Source organism: Sinohyriopsis cumingii, unplaced genomic scaffold (assembly GCF_028554795.1).
Source record: "Sinohyriopsis cumingii isolate HCF-2022 unplaced genomic scaffold, ASM2855479v2 utg000400l, whole genome shotgun sequence".
In the NCBI taxonomy this organism is placed as follows: domain Eukaryota; kingdom Metazoa; phylum Mollusca; class Bivalvia; order Unionida; family Unionidae; genus Sinohyriopsis; species Sinohyriopsis cumingii.
Window position 1 is genome coordinate 1,241,670 of NW_028315895.1, and position 24,628 is coordinate 1,266,297.

General features: G+C 32.5%; 1 protein-coding gene across 2 annotated transcripts in view; it reads right to left on the reverse strand.

Annotated features, from left to right (window-relative positions):
• LOC149774191 (uncharacterized) overlaps positions 1 to 24,628 on the reverse strand; it is a 243,074-nt gene that overhangs the window by 79,209 nt on the left and 139,237 nt on the right. For both annotated transcript variants that reach the window (XM_089945702.1, XM_089945703.1), the window contains exons 19-21: positions 12,876 to 13,082; positions 12,426 to 12,456; positions 5,545 to 5,604 (exon numbers count right to left, since the gene is read on the reverse strand). In XM_089945702.1, coding sequence (XP_089801828.1) covers positions 5,545 to 5,604; positions 12,426 to 12,456; positions 12,876 to 13,082 — 298 coding nt within the window. The remainder of the gene's footprint in view (positions 1 to 5,544; positions 5,605 to 12,425; positions 12,457 to 12,875; positions 13,083 to 24,628) is intronic.

Below are 24,628 nucleotides of genomic sequence, written 5' to 3' on the forward strand. Positions count from 1 at the left end.
TAGATTAACCTTGTTTTTGACTGGACTAAATTTCAGGTAAACAATAGTCCAAGATAGAATTATATAAATCATACCCATATTAAATACAACCCATGTTAATTAGTATACTGTCATCTTTTTTCATGACATTCGATCACCTCCACACTTTCCCTTGAAAATGCTATATGTTATCATGCCAAATGTCTACTTGTTGGTCAATCTGCCAATTGTAATAAATGTTTTTATTATTGAACAATTTTCAAAACATTTTCGATAGAAAGATGGTTCTTACATAGTGATGTATTGTGATGAGATTTTTTCTTGATCTTGAAAAAAAACTATCTAGGGAGATACAAAGGTTAAAAATATATTAAGCAATAACTCAAAAGAGAAAAAAGATTTATTTTGAACTTAAAACTTTGCCCAAAAGACCATTTAAGATGACAAAGTTGGGTATTTGTTAGGTGTACATATGTAATATTGGCACAAAAGACTTTTCACCCGTCTTAAATTTTCACTTACAAATAACAAATTTAATGAAGAAGTCCAACTGAGCCAGAAATCATTCATTAGGGTAATTTGTATCTAAAAGCTAAATTCAAACACAGCAGGACATGATATTTTGGTTATTAGTGTGAATATTGTCCACATGATGTTGATAGGTCATAAAATATGTTATGTAAGGCTTCTTGGTTTATTGTACGTTTAAATGATATTTAATAATAGATCAGAATCAAGTGTGCATAACTGAAATACGTGGGTAATTCTCTCAAATCTGGTTAAATTATGTTGCCAAATTTTCAACGAAAGTCGTGTAAAATTGCTACATGTTCTTTAATAACGGTGATTCTGGATATCAGAACAGCATTTTTTACAGATGCTTTGAAGGGCTTAATACCAGGATAATTTCTGTCACATTTGGTTAAATTCTTGATGGATTTATCTTGTAATAGACGCCAAATGTTTTGATGATAGATCGGCATCATTTAAATTAATTTAAAGATGTTAATGCCATAATAATCTGTCAACTTCAGAACAGTGAAGTAACAGTGGTTATATTGAATGGAAGATGTGCATTATCTTTAGAAAATTTTAAGGTTAAGGTGGTAACTCTGTGTCAATTTCAGTAAGGTTTTATGGTTAAGATGGCAACTCAAGTGTCACTTTCAGTGAGGTTTTATGGTTAAGGTGGTAACTCCTTGTCAATTTCAGTAAGGTTTTATGTTTATGGTGGTAACTCAGTGTCAGTTTCAGTACAATTATGCTGAAAATGTTCTAAGAGAAAATTTTAAAATTATTCTAATTTATTAGCAGTGTTAGATTAAATGTCAGAATATCATTATCTTCAGGCCATTTTAAGGTTTATTAACAAGGCTGATTTCTTAATGATGTGGTAAAGGCTTTTTGAAAATATTTTAAGAAGTCATTTGACATTTTTATTAAGAGTTAGTAACAATGTTCATATTGTTTGAAAGATTTGCACCATTTCTATAACACTGAAATACCTTCATTCGATGATGCTTTCTTTTAACATTGATTAAGTCCTTTTGAGCTATGTGTTAGTTTATTTTAAAGTAACATTTGTCATATCATATGGCGTAACTAAATCGATTAACACATGTTTTATTGTGAGTCTAGGTCGTAAATTATGTAACAGAAATAAAATGAAACCAGCAATTTAAGTAAAAGCTACAAGCAATTTATTTCCCTACAATACAAAGTGAAATTGAAGAATAGTGTAAATTAATTCCAAATAAGCCTAAATGTTGTATGATAAGTCTACACTTATATAGTTTGAATGAATTCCAATAGGTTTGAATTTTCTGATATATCATACTGATGCAATCCAGAATGTCTCTAAATGATATCACAATAATCCAAAGTAATATATTAATCCAAATGTCAATGAGTACTTTAGTAATTCAAATAAATATTATATCTGACTTCAACAACACAATTTTTAAATCTGATCACAAATGGATTTGCACAAACTGACAGAAAACATCAATGAGTTATGTGTTTATCAAATTCCAATTTATTCATGTTTTCATAACAGCATACGAATCATTTAAATGCCCAGCTGCAAAGAAGACAGGCCTTGAATTCAAATGCACCAGTGCAGAAGAGCTGTATTCTGCCTCACAGGTGACTTTTGTTTAGACTCATAAACTATTTTGACATACTAAATGTGAGCAAATAAGAAACAAAGTATAACAATTTTCCAAATACGTTGAAACACTTGAACATTCGTTCAAAATAATGAAGATAAACATGAATTGACAAACTGAAAGATGCAGTGGTTGACGTTAAGTGTTCCACAGATAGGTTGCTCATCACTGATGGCCCAAACTACATGCTTTGAATCGAAAACACCACTGTTGCAAATGTTCTTTTTTAAAAACTAATTTTTAAAAAATTCACTTTCTCATTATTTTTGAAGGGTAAATCAAAGTGATGCTTTCATGACCTAAATTTAAACTTATTGTGTAGAGTACTTTGACCAAGCAAAATAGTTGTTCACTTGACCCTGGCAATCAGCCTTGATTGATAAATGAACTGTGACAATGTGTTGTTCTTGCTGTAAATCAAATTTACATCAGTGACTATTTCATTAGGATTTTGTGTTCTCAATCTTATACATAAAAGTGAGCTTTTTATTTCTTGACCTGTATGAATTTGTATCATTGCGAAATTACATAATTCTGACAGTATATACTAATGTCACCCTACTAATTTCAACTACTGTTATTGAAATGTACACAAAATAGTTCACTATAAACCACTTTTTAAACTCGTTCTTAATGTAAGGAAATTTTCATCGAGTGATTTTCTGTTTGCAGGCTATATGTGTATCCACAATATGCCTTAATTTACCTTGTCTCTAATGTCTCTAATGTTTCATTCAGAAATGTGAAAAAAAGAATTTATTATGCTGCAGTATAAGATTGGAATTTTTCTTCCTCGGGATCAAACTGTTGCATCAAATACGACGCACAGACTCATGTCTGATGCAAAAATTTCTGACCCTTGGGTGTGACTTTCCTATCCCACACTGATGCATATATCATGGATTCGGTTATTCCTATATTGAAATGTGCTTATCTGGTAAGGGATTGCCCATAAAAGTATTTTTTTCCAAATGTTTCCCAACTACTCCAATTGTTTAAAAAATATCACCACTTATAATCTGAAATAATTTTAATTTTTATTTGGAGAAACAAATTTTATAAAATATCCAAGGATTCTGAAGGTGCTCTTAAACCGTTTGGCGTATACTTCGCAATCAAATGCATGGCAGGAATTAACAACTATGTGCTACTTAGTAGATTAAAATGCACATAGACAAGATATGATTATCTACCACCAGTGGTTAACTTACGTGGGGGATATCGTATTTGATGCAGCACCTACACCAATTTACCCACAATGGAACAAATGCTTGCTGTTATTAGATTTCATTATCCATATTATGACAATTTTTAGCCATATGAGTCAAGTGGGTACAAAATAACAAAAACAAAGAGTGAAATTAAAGATTTAGGTGAAAAATATGCACGCTTGATTTAGAATATATATATATATATATATATATATATATATATATATATATATATATATATATATATAGATCAGACCTGCCAACCACCAACGAGTACATCTCACTAAGGCAGTTGATTTTTTTTCTTGTAAGTTTGACCAGTTTTCAGTAAGGTGTAACAAAATATGATAAAATATGATAAACTGCTATTGTAACAGTGGAAAACGTAATGTAAAGTTCAGTATTTGAAACATGCAGCGATGATAAATACTAACATTATGTTCAAATGAAAAGTTTTTAAAGTACGTGTAGACTTTATTTACCACTGGTACAGTTGCACAAACTTCAGTTCCAAAAACTATGCAGCTCAATCGCTTGTTGCTATATCTCAGCTTTATGTAATTCTTGTAAATTCTTTTTCCATTTCACATGACGATAGTAGCCCCACAACAAAAATATCGGGTGATGTGTCTAACGTTTTAGGACTAATGCCTCCTGCCATGAGACATACTCAAATTGGCACATGATATCGAATATATGTAATTGTGTCCCTTCCACCTTTTAGTCACAAGAATCTGAATATTCCATTTTATTATTCTGTGTTGATTATTAACACTATCCAAGAGACTTTTTCCCTTTTGTCTTAAACTTGCATCACTTGGTGGACACCAGTTTCAAAAAAATTATATAATCATCAGTTTCATCATGCAGGCGCTTCACATTTACAAAAAGGTGCAGTTGAAAGCGTCTGAGGTGCTGTTGTTAAGTTAGTCTGGTTCCCTGATTAATTGCACTAATCCTAATAAGTTACCCTGATCCAAATCAATATTGATCAACCAATAATCCTGATTTTTTGCCAGCAATCATTATTTCCGTAGTGTTCGTTTGTATGCCGTAAGTTCGTATTTTAAGGGTAATTTTGGTAAGACTTATAACAAAATCGTAAGGGTTGGCAGGTCTGATATATATATATATATATATATATATATATATATATATATATATATATATATATATATATATATATATAGTGTAGTCTCATTAATCAGGACACATTTGTTCCCAGTGAATATGTGCAGATTAACGAGTTTTCCGTTTTCCGGATAATTGAATCATGTACATGTTTATTTTACGATGTCATCACACCGTATACATGTACATGTATGTGCTAGCTGTAAATGTACTGTATATTCAATAACGGTTGTAATAATTAAGGAATACGTCTATTGATGTGTGTTTATGTCACATTATTATAACATGCGCTTGTACATACATGTGCAGTAGATATAAGTTAGACAATTAACACATCGAAGACATCACAATATGTACATGTACATGTATTTACTGTACATACATTCATCATGTCAATTTCCTGAAGAAATATGTAACCTTTGTTTGCCTGGATTATTTGGCAGATCTATCTGCAATGATTATTGATAGTGTCCATATATTCTCAAGGGCTTCACAATTGTGTTTTATGTCATCACTGGTGATTATTGCTGACATCTGCTCAAAATACGAAATTAATGTTGCTATGCTGTCATTGGCATGGTTGATGGAAATATCTTTTCCCTCGGGGTCGGTAGTGGCATCATCGTCTTCTTCATTAGCATTGTCTCGAACCTCATCTTCAGATACCAGTGTCAAAATGTCGTCATCATTGAGTTGTTGCCCTCAGACTGTGTCTGCACGGAGGTAAGATTCTTGACAGATCCTTGCAATAATAAAGTGACCACGCAAATAAAGTATTTTGTTAAAGACAAGACTGTGACAGCAGACTGAGGTGAACCAATGTCTTAAATCGAACCCATATTCATCTAGTCACGAGTCCAACTACTTTGCAACTTCGCTACCAGGCCTTTTTCTGACGGATGGATTAGGGTACATAAAACTTCAAGAACGCTTTACTGGGTTTTATCTATGTTATGTTCAGAAATTAAGTTCAAATCTCTGCTGAAAATATTATTAACCTACAATCATTCCATTACTGGAGTAAATATTCAAACAGCCAGGGAGAAAATGGTTACCTTTTGGTTTGGGATTTGCAGACAGCATTGTGACATCTGTAGTGTAGAAATCAGGGAGTCCTAAAAACAAAAGGTATACAGAGATTACATGTCAAACTGTCCCATGAAAGTAAAAATATGGAAAAATGGTAGGCTAAATTTCTTAGTCTCAATACACTGTTACTAGACATTCGAAATGAAACCTTAGATTTATATTTTTACCTTAATAGGTGCATGTTGGCAGACTACACGCTCATGCAATGTTGCAAACACAAGTGTATTCGTAGGCACATGGTGACAGGCTCCCTTATCAGTTATATCGCAGAATAAGGCCACATTATTCTGCTATTGCAAAATCAAAGAATTACAATTATTAATACAATAGACACCACTTTCTTCAAGAATAAATTGTTGTTAGAAACTGTTGCTTGCTCAGATTTGTCTATGATTGGCATATATAAAAAGCTGACGAGATAGGAAATAAACGTGAATATATATTTTTTAAATTAAAAAGGAGATAATTAATCTTTCCTCTTTATGATTTAGAATTCTTCTATTGTGGAAAAGGATATAAATAATAAGAAATGTATTCCACAATATTTGTTAAATTAATATATAGGGGACTAGTAAAGCAATATCTATATACTTCTGGAAAACCTTTGAAATTATCGAAGAAATAATTGGAACTGGAATTAGTTTTGGTACTTAATATTTCATTCATATATTGGTGCAGTTGACTTCCAGAATGACCTATGGATTAAGCAATCTACAGATACTGATTTATTGATTGATATGATGACTGACCAACCAAATATCATAAAGCCTTGAATATATTCATAATTTACTTGTGTATGCAGATACAACAATTTTAGTTTTCAAGGTTATAATACAAGGAGTATTTATAGTGTAACTCTTGTCGGCTACAGTTTATATTATAGTTATAAAGGTTTTCAGAGGATTTCAAGTTAATAATTGCCACAAAGGTCATACATATTTGGTTATCCAAATAATGTAATTGAATGGCATCTAAAAATGTAATTTTAACTTTTCATGTCCAAAAAAGAAAACAGTAGCAGCAATAAACAAAAGTTCCTCAAGTTGCATAATGACTTTTTGGAAAGCAGATAAGATTATTTATTTTTCCATTCAAGATCTGAGTATTTTAACCATGTCTGGAATAGTTCGTTGATAAGAAGATGATGAACCTTTTGTATGGCCATCCATTATGGAATAAGTAAAAGTAACATTTTCAAGGCATCCATCAAGGCACAAGAGATATGGTAATTTTCAATTAAAGGAATTTAATCGAATTATCAAATGAAAAAAAAATTAAAATAGGCCTTGTATGACGCATTTTCATGTGCCATCAATGACATTCTCAGCTTTACAAATCACCCCAATCCCAAAAGCACGGTTCGAAAAGGCCATAATTCCGTACAGAACTCACTTAGTTAAGTAAACACAAACAATACAGATCCTACATATTTAACAATTCCCTTACCACTAAACTGGTAAGACCCAGATACACCTCATTAATGTGCAGAAAATCAAGATAATGAAAATAGAAGTAGTACTATCCAAGCATAATGTTATTTCTTTACACTTCACTGTAGACACAGGCTATATAGTGCCGAAATATATCAACCTCAGTCTCCGCAAGCTCAGGTAAATCCAGAAACACTTAATCAAAGTGTAGAAGACAATGACTTTAATTCTTTCAAATATTATGCAAATCTCATTGCCATTGAAAACTGTGTTAAAAATGATTTGAGAGATATGATCAGAGATCTTAATCAATATGTGTGTGCATGAGTAAACCATCCATTCAGGTGCAGTAGCGATAACAAAATTGCATGGTGCCATATTGAATGTGAGATCGAGACCATTTTAATCCATGAAGCGATTGATATCTAAATAAGTCTTTTAATGAAAGTTCCATGTAATTGTGATTTTCTCCTCAGCTGCAATTGTGATAACAAGATTTTCATGATCGTTGCCATGGTAGTCATATTATAAATCAGACTGGTACAATTTTCATTTAGAACCAAGTAGACATCAGAAGAAGTCCTTGATAGAAAACTCCACAATGATATCACCATACATCCGGGAGTAGTAGCGATAACAACATTCTCAATATGGCTGCTGTTGTGGCCATGTTGGATATCAGATTGGCATCATTTTCGCTTAACCTTATAATGTTGATCACTCCTTTTTCGTTACATGTAAACTAGGTTTGTGCTCTCATTTTCAGCAAATTAAGCAACTGCACATTGGGTCCTAGGGTTGCTGAATAGTTTAATATGCTCGTCTTTACAGATCAGTAACATTTCATCTCTGTCTGCCTGGGGTATAAGTCTCAGGTTCCGCCAACTTGCATATGTGAGAGAGCTTGCTAGTATGTTCCTGTGGGTCAGTGGTCCTTCCAAGCTTCTTCCTCCACCAGATATACTAAAAAAGCAAACAACATCTGTACACAAGGTAGTTCATACTAAAATGCCCTACAACCACTGTCCAGGAAAACCTCTTCATTATAACAATACTTGTGTTTTAGAGTAGTTACAATCCATTCATGGAATGAGTAATCGAATACAAATCGGGAGAAATAGTTATTTTATTATGATTTAATTTAGTAGGAACATGTCATAATTTAACACTATAAAAAGCAGTATATCATCCTTTAAAGGTATAACAAGTGTTAATTGATGCAACTGATTTCATTTTATTATTATTATTATTATTATTATTATTATTATACAATTAACTAAATAGCAAATTATCTAATATTCAGCCTATCTTTGATATCTTCTAAATTAGATTCTTATATACTATTAGTGTATACATTATACTTGAAAAATCATATCACTTTTTAACTTCTAAAATGTTCGTTTCCTTTATAACAATGAATACTCTATTGAATATGTTTAATTTAAACATAAATCCAAAATAATTATAACATTTGATCTAAATCTATATGTGGGTATTTGTTGGCTTTGTTTCTGCTGATAATTAGATATAATGTATATTAATACATTATTGGATCCAATTATATAGATGTAATTTTATGTTAGACAAGATTACCATTATCACATGGATGGACAAGAAAGGGTAATGAACATGAAATCTAATATATCTCCCATTATGTTATTGTGTTGTTTGTGACTGTTTGATGTCACATAACCTATACAATTGACAACATGTACTTATAATCTTTCATTTCTTATTATTTTCCTAGAGGGCATAATTTCTTCCTTTAATATTTGGGATTAAAGAGAGACGGTCAGGGGTTTCATATGTAGGTATTCAGTTACCATTTCATTTTTAAATATCTTATCGCGCATACCAACAGCAAGAATACAAATAACACAGAGGTAGAGTATATGTTTATGAACAGAAATACACCTCAATCACAGGATTTGCCTGAGATTATCCATGGTCTTGCCAAATACAGAATTGTACAAATGTTAAAAAAATTCTAGCACATTCGTTTGTCACGGCGGATTTGTTCTGCCTATTAAAATCGACATAGGGCTTAAGAGGAGCATCCTGTTTGAATTTTGTCACATACTGAATTTCTGAGTAGAATTAATCCTAGATACATGGACTGTCACAGACTCAAACATTTGTAATGAATCATGTAGCATGTCTTATAAAGCAGATTTTGAACCAGTTTGGGAAATTTTAAGTTCCCAATGACATAATTCTTTTCAAAATGTTTAAGAATATGGACATTGTTTTCCAAAATATAAATGTATTTCCCTAGTAAATAAAATATGAAAACAAAGTCAAAGAATAAAAAATAACTTGAATTTCTACAATATTAACCCAAAATTAACCATCAATTTCACTAGTCTGGAAAAGACTCAAAGTCATTCAAAATACAGATTCAAATGTGATTATGATGTAGTATGGCTTGAGGAATCATATAAATAAATCCATATTGAGTAGTTCAAGGTAAATTCCATGAAAGGATAATATCACATAAAGGTCCTTGAGTAATTCAGATAACATGTCATAATTTTTTAAATGCTCAAGGCCTTGAACAATTTGCTATGATCCAACTGGTACTATCAGTTGTAGAATAAATGTTTTCCACTCTGCGAATTCGAAGAATAAAATATATATTATGGTTATGCATACCATATACAAAGTACAGATGTTCTCCAAGGATAAAGTGATGCTTTCATGACCTAAATTTAAACTTATTGTGTAGAGTACTTTGACCAAGCAAAATAGTTGTTGACTTCACCTTGGCAATCAGCCTTGATTGATAAATGAACTGTGACAATGTGTTGTACTTGTACTTATATTTTACTACCAGTCAGTCACTGAATTAAGGAACTAAACCTTAAATGACATTAACCCAAATGACAAATAAAAACTTAATTATAAAATAATAAAGGTAATATGGATATCCATATAAAAATAATATCATCGTCTACAATCATACCTTTGAGTACCATACTATAGCCATTGTATGCATTGTAAATCTCTTCTGACTACTCTAAACCAGCTTGGAAACTACAACACCTTTCATCGCAACTAAGTAATAGTTTTTATCTCGATACCTTCCTGGCACCATCCATAGGAAGTCTCCAACATGAAGCTTCTGCAGTATGGTATATGGTAATTAATTGTATAAAGATGTGTGATATGTGTTGTTTCATGCTATTCATTCAAGTTTTGTCAATTTTGGAGCATCGCATAATATCCTTGGGTAACAGAAACACCAAGCAGGATCCAAACTTTAATACGATATACAGATGTCTCAAAAGTTTTCAAATTCATCAGCAATCAGCAGCACGTCCATGTGCACATACAAATCATGATTATTGCCAAGATTTTTTTTATTTTAAATGTATACCAAGTATTTGCTACATGTGCCTGATATTTATTAAAAACATCTTTCCCATCGATCTTACTGTAAATTTCTTCCTTTGTTAGCAGATTTGTCTCAAACGTTTTTTCTTTTTTTTCCCAGGACATCACAGAACCCATTAAGTAAATTTCTTTCTGAGTTAGCAAAGCAAGTTTGTTAAAAGCAACTTTTTCTGCAATATACGTAAATAATGTCATATTTTTATTGTTAATAGGAGCGTTGATGCATTGCAAGCTCTGTATTAAACACAATGCACCCAGCGAGAATAATATATATGTTTGGGTGGCCCCGAGTGGCCGATGGGTCTAAAGCGCTCAAAGTTACGAATTACTGCCATCTCACCTCTCTCTGCGTGGGTCGAGTCTCAGATTCGGCCAATGTGGGTATGTGAGAAAACTTGCCAGTAGCTTCTCGTTGGTTGGTGTTTCTTTCCGGGGTTTTCCTGCGTTCTTCCTCCATCATTTATACTGGCCGCCATGAATAGCCTATATTGTGCTTAACAATGACATTATACCGTACAACAGCAGCAACAACAACAGATATATTTCTAGGTTATTTAGTATGGAAGTCAATTTTTTCATGAACATTAAATTTTGTCATGAGGAGATATATGTTGTTCCCAGGTAAATTATGAAAAACTACTAGGTTAAATTCTGGTGTCCTTAACGGCAGATTACATTTGTTATGAGCAGTGACACCATAGTGACCAGTGTAGTGACATGGGTCCCGAACCATAGTCTCCAATTGGCTGGCCGAGGATCCAACATGAAGCAGAAGACATAAAGTTTCCTCTGTCATCGGCAGGTTCACAGTAGTGTTATCAATAGTGTTCTCCATTATAAAGCTTGCTGGGCTTGACTGATGAAATTGTAGATGAAATTGTATCCACGAGTATCCTTCTGTTATATTGCCTGCAGCTGGAGAAGCGCCCTTTGGAAAACTGAAGCCATCAGGACCAATTTTCTTGATATGACAAGCATCACTTTAAAAATGCTTCATTGATTCTTTTGCATTTAATTCATCTTGTATTCTTTATACAATCTGATTGCATGGCTTAATTTTCTGCCCGAAGATGGCAACAAAATGTTATGTGCTCGTTATTCAGGTTGACAATGTGATGGGATGGATCTGTTAATAAAAATGCGATTTCTGGTATACGTATTAATTGGGGAATAAATTAGTGTTGAAAGCCTGATTGGTATCAGAGATTAGGTGGAACATTAGGAATGAGGCTGTAAATAACGTGGCGCTGACCGCTTTGTGCGTTTTATTATCCTTAAGCTGCATATCGATTTAATAAGTAGTTATTTACGTTGATTACTTTGACAGGAAAATCACCATCATGTCAAACACCTTGTTGCAGAATTCGTGATCTGAATTCCATCAGATCTATCACATTGTTATTGATAACAAAATCAACTCTGTAGCCACCCTTGAGCATCATGCATGTTTTAATTTTGTTATATAAGTTTATTTTCGCCAAAGTGGCATCGCTCTGTCATTATCTTTTTTATTTCATCAGCTATATCAACGCTACAGGCACCTTGAATAATAGCTAGCAATTATACTGCTTCACTGGCAGTAGCAAGATGTCAAGATTTTGAGATAGTGCTTCTAAACATGAAAGTTCGGAACGTATGTAACATAATTTTACACAAACAACTAATTTGGGGTTTCAGGTAATAAGGATTAAAAAGTGTCAACAAAAACACAAATTATTTGACTTTTAACCACATTTTAGCACATTGCTTAACTGGAAGTGAGTAGTACCAACAGATACAGACAACTTGAGAAAACATATATACTGAAGTGTCAACACTTTTATATTACTAAATTGACATTCTAGCTAAAGAGAGACTGATTGAATGCACACTCACTGTGAACAATAACGATCTTTTACACATCCCTCAGGCCCCTCACTAGCTAGATTATTAACACCATAATATAAAATCTAGATATAAAGGTTCAAACATTAGATTGTATGTATCATATTCAATTAATTTGAATATAAAAAATAGAAACATACCTCTTCTGGAGATTAATTCTTCTTCAACAATCTAACATAAAAATGAACCACAAAATTACAATTGCATTTGATACTTCCAGATACGAATAGGAAGGTATACTATAAAAATGTCAAAATGATGCCCAATGACTTTGGTACATTTTCCATGATGTAAAAGTTTGAGAAAGAAAAATATATATACTGCTTATTTATGTCTGGCAATACAAATACAAATACAGTCATTTATGTTTAGAAAACTATTGAGATTTCTGCCTTTTGTTAGTGTCATTAGAAAGATGAAGCAATAATTTAGGCATCTTGAAAGAGTGCCACAATGTATGCATTCGACTGCAAAAGACAAATCCTTAGTGCAGTTCAAGAGATGCAAGAATGTATTTAGCTTAATATCAGTTATGTTAACAGATCACAAATTGAATCTCTTAGAATTTAAATAGTTTTAGCACTTTTCACCTTTCTCAACTTTTTCCATTCTAAGGTGCCTTGGTCAACATGGATGTAGCTCGTTGAAATACTGGAGAAGGGCTTGTGAATTAAAAAGAAATCGAACATCCCCTTGAAAAAATCTCCAAATCTTACTGTGAAACATTCTTCCTGAACCAGAAAGAGAATGGATCTCATCTTGAGCTTGCTAGCCATTATAAAACATCTGTATATTTCCTGAAATAAAACAAAAGCAAGGTAGTTTAACTATTTTATTTAGATGTGGAATATCCATCAGTTTATAATTGTTTCAAATCAAGGAGAGTGTATTAAGTTAAATCAGTCATGTCTGGAAGATTCGTATTATACATTATATGTATGAAATATTAAGAGCAGCAAAGAAAACTGGATTATTATCTCACATGTTTATGCCGCATTTATAAATAAATGTTAATCTGGTTGAAGATATATGACGCTCTAGGTTCCTACAATAAAAAACATCTCCCTATTTCACCCTGTGTTTTCAAAGACAATACAGAGCTATGTGTTTTCATTGCCCTGAGTCAACGGATATATTTCATTAAGTGGGTGGAAAACTCAGTATTTCAACAATTGGCGATGCCATTTGTAAAGCAGAATAAAGTGGATGATTTCTTACTGTATCCCATACCATGTTAACGGTTTATTGTGTATACTTTGTTGTGGTTTGTTAAGTTCACACTGAGAATATAAGTAGTAACATAATTTTCCATCCCAATTTAAGTTACAACATCGTTTTAAAAAAAATCAGAAAACAATGTATCTGCACATTGTTGGATCTAAACCAGACTGCTCTGCATGCAAAGCTACCATGTTTACCACTACTAGACCACGTAAGGATGTTAACACATTAACCCCTGGCGACGAGTATACTTGTCGTACTTTACACCCCTGATGTCCCACGAGCCTCGCTAAAGTGGCTGAGTTTGCATAGCTTGTCTCCCTAGCTCCGAGTTTAAAAGGCAGTATTTAGCAAGACCTTTCTCCCGCATGACGAGTTAACTCGGCGCAAACCATTGGTTGATTTAAAGCCATTTCCTACTAATGCAGGCAGCTTAAGCAATCAAATTTTAGCTTACATAGATAGAGGGCACAATGCTGAACAGTGGGAAATTTTTTTCACTTCGATATCAGTTGATTTAGTGAAAATATTTCGATTTTAAATTGATGCAAAAATTGATGAGAATCAGCCTCTAGGAGCAGACTTTTACTTGACGGATTCTAATGGAGAATTTTCTGGATTTTAATCAGACGAGATTGATAGTGACATCAAAAAAGCTACTGAAAATAACAGCGGTAGTGATGAAAATGAGAATGTTGAAGAAGAAAAAGAAAATGAAAATAGAGCTAATCGATGATCGTAAATGATAAAACACACATTGACAAGAGGCTATACCAAGGACCAGCAACGGATATAGACCCTGATGCAAATGCATTTGATTTCGTGGAACCTCTTTTTCTTTTGAATAATCGTTAAATAAATATTTGGGAAATATACGTTGTTAACATGAGTGTTCATAGTTCAAGGTTTGTTAAGTGTTTTATTAGTTTTAAAAATTTCAGTGAGAGTTATTAGGAAGAAAGGTAAGTAAAGAGCAAACAAAATATGCCCATTTGTGTACAGTATTCACAGGATGTTTAGTTTACAAGAGACGACAAGTGGAATTTTTGTGCACATAAATATAATTATTTCATGTGTTGATGGTGTTCATAATTCTTTGTGAATTCATAATGGATTTTATGGATTATTCACGGCAAGATAAGCAAATTGGCAAGTACATCATTTGTTGTCACCATCATGCATTAGTTTTATTTCTGCATGTAGCATGAAATTGATACCATTATGTACGTACGTTTATTGAGAACTGCCGTGCCAAATTTCAGCTGAATTAAATGAATACAAATAAAATAACAATTTTATTGTAAGTAGCCCCCTCTTTAAAAATCTGCAATCCAATTGCTGTCAGCTAGTCTCAGGGATACAGGCACTGGAAAGGCTAACACTGCTTTAGGTGATCTCTGCAAGTATGCTTCAGGGGACTGCCTAGATGTTTGGCTCAGGGGTTAATATGTTAAAATATTTATAACATTGATTGGTCATAATGTTAGCAATGTTTTATGATGGGCAATGCAAATAATTTATCGTACTTCACTGCAGTGAATGATCAAACTTTTTTCCCTCTGAGATTCTAGATTGGCACCAGTTTCAATTGGTTTTTACTTGCCCCGAAAAAAATGTTATCAACTTACTAAGGATGATTTTAAATAAAAATGATACAATCTAATTATACAAGCATCTTATAACACAATAATATCTAACCTTGGAGGAATCTGACACTTTTATTGAATTATTTATTCTATGTTAATACATAACGTCAAATGCAGTAAATGAAAAATAAAGATATAAAATAATTGTGCTCGTTGGTTGGATTTTATTAGATTTGTTGAAGAGACAATTATGTACTCTATCGGTGAATTGAGTTCTTTTTCTAACAAACGTCTTCCCTATAAACAAATCAGGTAAAACATGTACTTTATCGGTGAATTGAGTTCTTTTTCGTACAAACTTCTTCCCTATAAACAAATCAGGTAAAACAAGTTTACAACCACAGTCTGATCCCAATTAAACAAGCATACTCATTTCCAATACCATGATAATAAACTTTTAACTACAAAACAAAGCAGGTTCTTAACCGCGAACACTTTGAAACTGTTTTGTATGCAAGATCATCATCTGTAACACTGTAATGTAGTCATTTAGATTTGTGATGTCAAATACGATTATCTGGTATTTACTTCCAAAACAAAGACTTGGAAAACATAAACAATAAACACGTTTCCTCAAGTCTGTGGAACTAAATATTGTGTTTGCAATTCCCCGTTTTTACAGATCATTTGGATATGCGGTAGCATATTAGACATAACAAGAGAATGTGAGTATCATTCAACATAAACAAATGTAGAACCTTACAGTTTTGCACGTTATATTTTGTTTCATTCTGAACAATATGCAACCTAAACCTTTATATACCGAACTAATGTGTCATCTTTCTTGCGACTGGCAATGTTATTTGGGTCTGCTTATGACACACGAGATAAATATATGCATTCTAATTAAGATTGTTTTATGAAATACATCTATTTTATAATCAAAATTGTGATATACTATTAATATATTTCAGGTGAATTTAGTCCATATTTTAACATATTGTTATATTTCATGGGCAATAGTAAACCATGTGATGAATGGCCAAATGTGTAATGTTCACTTTAAAATGAGTTAACGAGAATGAAACGCCATGTGTGCCACTGTTCTCTTAGCTTTTAACAGACTCTGTTGAAAACTGGAAGGCTTTTCATTCATCATATTAAGATCTACATATCATTCCATCGTATTTATTATCATTAATATGGCTTATTTTCTTTTCTTACATTTATGACAATAATTAACCAATGTGTATTCTCTCAGATTTTAACTGTATATTGTGATAATTAGAAGGGCGTTTATTTAATAAATACTAACATTATATATATGGGGCTTTATAACAGTCACACTGTTCCATAGTCACAACACTCCCTTAATTCGTTCGGACTAATGCCGTGTTTCATGCATTTACAACTTTGCTTTTGAACCCCAATTTGTGTCAGTACTTAAATGTACTCAACTATTAAACTATTATGTCCATAAATTTCATACCTGCTTCCTACGGTGCCTACAGGGAGCCGCAAGGGGCTGATATGAGGTATATAGATACACTGATAACCGAAACTTGAAAATTCTGATCCTGAGGATTATATGATAGAATACAGGTGTCAGACACTCTTCATAACCCTACAAACACCCCTAAGTCTCTCTTCCTGAGGTATTCCTATGGAACAAATTCAGAGTTAGGCTGGTGCAGTGTGCTGTACAGGATTTGCCCCCATTATGCCAAAGATTATTTTATATGGACAATAAACCGTTTACTGAACCTATGCATTGTGTGTTATTTAAATAGTAATTTAATTGATTAAATATAGTTTAAGTAATACACAGTGCATCATGCCCAGGTCACTTGTTACTCCCTTCTTTGTCTACTATGTATTCTCTGCCCATACATGATTTCGTTGCAGCCAGTATATGTTAATAAGCAAGTAACTCAATTTAGATATGTTGTCATGTTGAACCAATCAGATGACTGAGTTGAAGTATGTGATCAAACATTGCCAGTTGTTTGAGGCTAGCAGCACACAGCAGCTAGGATGCCTGTAGAGATGTGTGCATTTCAGTGTCGACGATGTATTTAACTTAAAATTGTCTGAAGAAAAAAGCACATGTAGTTCTTAAAGTTATATGACAGGTCCAACAACATGAGTGTTCCAAGTGAATTTCAGTGGTGTTCTGAATAAATTCTGATCGTCAATGCGGGTGCTGATGTGCCATATGTCTTAAATTTTAGCGTGCGTGATTAGGATTTGTAACGTAGCTTTGACAAGTATTCCGTCATATGTCTACGCTGTCTGCAGTGTGGCAGTTTATAGTGATGTCTGGCACTGGGGCATCATGCTGCAGACATGTAGCATGATGTCCAACCCAGTCACATTATCCTGACACCAGGCCGACCAGTCCTAACACTAACCTCTTAATGCTGAGTGCCTCGAGAGGCAGCTGTTAGTACCATTTTGGTAAGTCTTTGGTACGACTCAGCCAGGGTTCAAACCCACGACCTCCCGTGTCCGAGGCAGACGCTCCAACCACTAGGCCACCGGAGCGGTCCTTAAATGTGATGATATTCCAATATTTTTTATGTATCACAATGATTTAATCCAAAATGTTATGGAATTAATTTGTAACAGTTCCAAATAATTTTTTATCAATACGTCAATGAGCACCTTGTAGTTTCAGTGAATAACGTAAATAAACAAATCATCTCCAATTATAACTAAACACAACTAAATGTCTGATTCCACTAAACATATGATAAAATATGAATAAATAATTACGATGTAAACTACTTTACATACACACCCATTTTATGTATGTTGCAATAACTTTTTCTGAAAAAAATAATCCATCATCTTCATGGAAAATTACCTACAGATGCACACAAGATTCTTTTCTTGAATCGTCCAAGATTACAATCTGATGTCTAGAACTTAAACCTAAGTAAACATGTTTTAAAACAACTGATATGAATGAGATATCACACAATACAAATCAAATAAACATAACTGATATTATTTTAACATTTATTCATAAAATATATTACATGGCAGCCTCTCTGATAGAAGGGTGCTTCTGACATGACATAGATAAATAGTAACGATCATCTCACATGGCAACTGAGAATTTGACCAAGTTTGCTGCATCAATAAAAATTTGAACCTCATTCAAGCATTAAACAGCTGTATGAAATAAATGAACACTTTAGTTTTAGTATTTTAAATTTATAAAACATTTGCTTTGGAAAAGTTTATAATGGTTGTTGAGAATAAGATTTCTCATATTTTGGATATGTTTTATATTTCTATCATACTCACATAGATAAATCTTTTCTCGTACAATTACAAACGTCAGCAATGATTGAGATATTTGACCATAATCATTGCACCATTTTAAATGAGCCACACCATCAATAACATAATAATTGTGTCAATATGCATGTACAATTGAGATAAGGTTCAATCAAAGGCATCATGGGAGCATCAAAACAGTTTTCTGCAAAACTGCAGAAGTGCATCCTATAAATATCAGAGAAAGTCACATCATTACAGTCTCTTTCTATTATTTCGATCTGATAATCTTTTTGGCACAGCAGTTCTAAGAATCATGTTGAGTCTTTCCTTGCAATTAGAGATAACTTCATGAGATCGTGTTGTTAGCAGTGAACTATTGTATACAGTAAATAGTTAATGGTCACAGTTTGCATTAAAATTGTTTTCACTGACACTAAACGCAAACAAGAATTGCATTCTGTGTTATCATCACTGACATCAAATGAGGACATTTATTATGCAAATCATATAAGATCCTTACTTATGTGTGCACAATCCGTAATCATTTTGAATTACCTTCTTCGTGTAATGGATAGTTTCCCAACATGTCTTTGTTGAATTCATTGATGTATACGTTATGCATATATAATAGACGCTGCCTCGTTTATTCAACATACATGTGCTAGTCTCGTGAGCCATGTTGCAATATCATGTGAGGTTTGTCCCAATGTTATAGTAGATGAAATACATCAATGTAGTTACCATATAACCCAAATAGGATTAATTTGTGATTCAAACATAAATATATTTCTCAGTCCTACCCAGCTCCATTTTAAAATGATAGAAGCAAGTAAGATACCAAATATATCGGTAAGTTCCAGATTATGGATTTTCTTCCACTTTCCTATAAGCAAAATGATTTTTGTACAACAACTGACCATTGCATTACAGTAGTAGTTTATTGTCACTGTCAGTCTGCCATGTTTCTATAAGGAAACTGTGTTAATTATGATGTCTTTGTTATAAATATACTGAGACAGTGATATAATGCATCTGACTGCGTTGCACTGTACAAGGTAAAATGGGTATAGATGATGTAATAGGAGAAATCTTAAATTCTAAGAAGACTTGTGCCTGTTTAAAACATATATAATCGATGCTGCCTCCTTTATTCAACATACGTTTGCTAGTCTCGTGAGCGATGTCACAATATCACATGATGTTTTGTCCCAATGTTATAGTAGACGAAATATATAAATGTTGTTACCATATAACCATAACTGGATTATTTCGTGATTCAAACTTAAATAAATATCTTAGTCTGACCTAGCTCAATTTTAAAATGAAAGAAGCAGTTAAGATACCAAATGTATCAGCAAGTCCCAGATTCTGGATTTACTTCCACCTTTCTGTAAACAAAATTATTTTTGTACAACATTTTACCATTGCATCACGGTAGTAATTTATTATCCCTCTCATTATGCCATGTTTCTATATTGGAACCGTGTTGACTGTGATGTCTTCGTTATAAATATACTGAGACAGTGATATAATCCATCTGGTTATGTTGCACTGCACAAGGCAAAATTGGTATAGATGATGTAGTATGTAATAGGAGAATTCTCAAATTCTAGGAAGACTTGTACTTGTTTAAACATAAGAAAATCATTCAGTTGGTCCATAAAGTGTATCTGTCAAACTAAATATTGATGAATTGAATGACAATCCTTCTGATAGTCTAGGCTACAAAATAAATCAATGACATTTCATTCCGATAAATAACATTCCTCTTTTTGAGACAACACTCTTCTTTGTATAGGAACCATGGATACAAACAACTTCTAAATGTGAAGATATGTATATAAGGTATAAATCTTGAATTATCTTGAAATGGTAAGATCCACAAAAGTAACCAAGCTCTCGCCATTTGTCATTACAAATGCTTTCAACGTCTTGATCGAGTATCATAGAGTGTTACAAAGCACAGCTCTGGAAATTGGCTCATTAATGTAATGCAGAGTACATATGTAGAGCTCACTCTGAAAATCTGCTTCGCAGACGATTTAAATGTTTGTTAATTTAACGGTTCATGTTTGCTTTATTACTTGTCTTTCTAGTCCAGAAAAAGAATTGACATTTTAATGTAGTTAGCTTGCTAATAATTATAGCAAACGGTTTATTTCTCCATGCAAATTTACTATTAAAAACAAACTTACTTCGATTTATATTTTTCATTAAATGCTGTATAATCGATATAAAAATTGAAAAAATCATCGGTTTTAATAAAAGTAAATTATCAAGATAAATAAGAAGCAGAATCTTCTTATAGTTATTTCCCAGTGCTTACAAATTGCTCTTCTTGCCAAATTTGAATGTGTTGTTTTATTTTTGTTTGAATTTTTTCTGTCAAAAGATATGTATGATAATATAACTATTTGGTACGATTCTTTCTTTATCTCTTGCATTCTGCACACACTGAAAATAAATAAAATTCAAGCATAAAGATATTCACATTCAAAACTACTTATGCAATGAATTTATATACCACTGTGTAGTTGTTTACCTTTTCTTATGCAAAATAAAGAATTAGAAAAAGAGAAAAGAAAACTGTTGGTTCATTGAGTACTTTATTCCCCAAACCAACCAACTGTAACTTTCAAAACAATATTACACTTCCGAAACAATATGAATATGTTCTTCATTAAGTTTGAATGTACAGAAAGTATGAAAATTCTCCATGGAAGGTGTCTGACTTTCCTATTGTGCTTTTGCATATCTGTAGGCATCTCTGAAGTGTGCAAACAAGATAGTTTCATGATGCCACACCAGAAAAAAAACTTTTCAAGACACATAATTCCAGGACCACCTGAACTATTTCTCAAATTATAGAACAATGGAATTATTGAGATTTAAAGCCGATTTGATGAAAATGTTGACCGATCTGGTGGCCTAGTGGTTAGAGTCTCCGCCTCTGATGCGGGATGTAGTGGGTTCCAAAGACCAAAGACTAACAAAAATGATACTAACTGCTGCCTCATTTGGTGCTCAGTATTAAGAGGTTAGTGTTAGGACTGGTCGGTCTGGTGTCAGGATACTATGACTGGGTGGGACATCATGCTACATGTCTGAGTCGTGATGCCCCAGTGCTAGTTATCACTATACACTGTCAGACTGCAGACATCATAGTGATATGACTGAAAAATTGTTAAAGCTACATTTATAAAATTCCAAATCCAAATGAAAAAAATGTGTGTATATATATATATATATATATATATATATATATATATATATATATATATATATATATATATATATATATATGCCAGGTATAATATATGAAAAGAAAACGGGTTTCAATCCACAAAATAGAATGACTTACAAATGTTCCCAAAAATTTAATAAAACTGCTGGACGAGTATCTATCACAAATGAAACAATTCCTTACAGTCTAAATGATCTCAATAATACATTCCAGTTTTTAATCCATGTGTCCATACACAAATGTATGACACTTTATGAGAGTTCTGATATGGTCATGAGAAAATAAATTTCAAATGTTTTAATTAAAATATATTTGCATGCACTTCTGCCTCTTACATATATTTCCTAATGATCCAAAGCTCTATGTGGACTGTTCTCATATCCTTTAGAGAAGGTGAAATTTAAAGATTTATTGTTATCGTATACAGATATTTTTTCGCATATTAATAATTGCAGTCACACATTTTAAAGATGTCCCGGATTTTGTATTTATAGTCAAAGTAAACACAGATTGGGAGCAGGTGGGAAGGTTTCGCACCAGTTAAACAGAACATTCAGTCAATCTAGACTTGTCTATATGTATAGATCAGCTCAAACATGCAATCAGCAGATGTTTCTGAGTCGATACATAATCAGGGACATACAAGTCATTGATGACAATTAAAATTATCCCCTTCAGGAATTCTTGTGTTGAAACAAATTGACCATCACTTGTAGTTAACATAATTAACTGTTCATCAAGACATCAGTCAATTCTCTGTTCCATCTAATCCCAAACATGATGCTGTCTTCAGGAAAAATACCAAGTCATGCGCACTTGGAACGAAATTTTCGCTACTCATGTGTCCTCATCAAGAAGCGGCAACGATCTTTCCATGGCCAATAACGGACTATTTTATTCCTAAATTATCACATTGGTCATTAATACTCCCAGCTATATAACAACAATTTATATTTTATATCTATGATAACAAAATTTCCCCCACCAATTTTTTTTCTGTTGTAAATTCATTGCGATCAGTCACCTATCGAAAGACATGTTTTACCGTTTGAAAAGGACCGAAAGGATAGAGACAAGAGTGTAGCTGTTGTTACAACAATTAATGGCACTACTTTGTTTGATTATGAGGCAAAATTTGCACTAATTTAATCATATGAGAAAAAGTAAAATATCTTCATTTTATATAACATTGTTCTGTATGCTCTTATGTTACGTGTTCAGGCTCAAATAAACAGTACCAAAAGAAGAGTTAAAACAACAAGCTTACAAAAATTTAACAAATAAGATTTTTTTCCCTGGAAAAAATAAATAAGAACTTACAGTTTTAAGAATCAAATCAAAAAATAATCCAAGAATAATCCACGAATTAAATTTTAGAAGTCATAATAATGAAATGTTATAATGAATTCAAATTTGAGTCGCAAAGAAGAGTCCAAGATGGAAGGCGACGACGTATACTGTATCATCTGTGGCGTTGTAAAGCCTGCAGTTATATGTTATTCACAAACAATAATCCTGTGTCTGAATTTCCTAATAAATTTTAATGAAATGTCTTTGTCTAAGAATTCTGTATAAGTAATCATATATTTCCAGGAAAAAGAATTAATCCTATTGAATCCAAATAATTTACATCCCAGTGTTTAATAGTCCAGCTAGAGATATCTCTATAAACTAAGATTATACAGTAACTTGAAATGCATAACAGATCCACGGATGATGGTCAACTTTCCAGAATCTTCAGGAAGTATCTGCATCTAAAAGCATGTAGCCCCAGCATGACCTTGACAAAAACCAATCATTTTCTCCAAAAATAAGATAAAAATAAAAGCTTGTTTACTTGTCTCAGTGATTTCTGAATTAAGGTCGGGAACTAGGTCAGCATTAGGTGTTTAAAACTGACTAGTCAAGTTCAAACTATTTTCTGAAAAAAATATCGAGTTCCTAGTAAACAAAACTGCATCATTTTGACATATAATGAAATTAAAAATAAAAAGATTTTAAAACTTACAAACAATTAAATTAAATAAAATATAAATTAAGTCAAATATACATGACAATAGCATTACAATTTTGATGTCATTCAATTGCATCTCTGCAAAGCTAAATTTGGAACTAGAATATCACGATGAATCCTTTAAAAAAACCCACCAAAATCTCCAAAGAAATGCTTCGAATGTGATTACGTACAACGACTTACAAAGCTTTCATACAGAAAACAAAGTCCAATCCATGTTATGTAGACATTTTCATGCTTTGAAGCGGACTCTGATGATGCAACCTGATATGTATAGGATGTCACCAGCCATTAAAAAATGTGTTTACTACTGACTTTTAGTTTACATATATTTCCATTCAGCAAATACCAATTATTTTTAGAGTTATATTTTTAGAGTTATATTTTCTTACAGTTTTACAGGAAAAGTATCGTGTGTATTTTCAGATAATTCTAGACATAATTAAATGTCTAATAAAGTACATGTCAGAACAAAGATTTTTAAAATGGAATCTCTATTGAAAACTATCACAAAACACCAACATAACAAACAATAGATAAACCATACTAAAATCAATGGTTTACTGACAATGTAATTGATAGGACTGTTGTTTTTTTCATGTGATTAAAACTCATCAGCTGATTTTCTTCAGAATGATCCACTGTCATAGTGATGTGTCATATTATGTACAATATTAAAGGAGACTGTTATTCCATTTTGAAAAGATACTTACCAGTTCTGTTATGCCTGCTACATGATCAGACATACATTTTCATATCTATTCACCATACACTTTATACTTGCCTGTTTCCTATATCCCGAACATTTTCTTTGAGATATTTTTATCTTATAAATATTTACTCTATGTGTATTAGCCATTTGAATCATGAATGTCAATCTAGCATGACCTGATTTGGCTAGTTTAGTTCTCCGATCATTTCACAGATAGTAGTGTCTATAAACGAATCGTCCTGCAGATATTCAGATTATAAATGTTTCTGCACAGACCA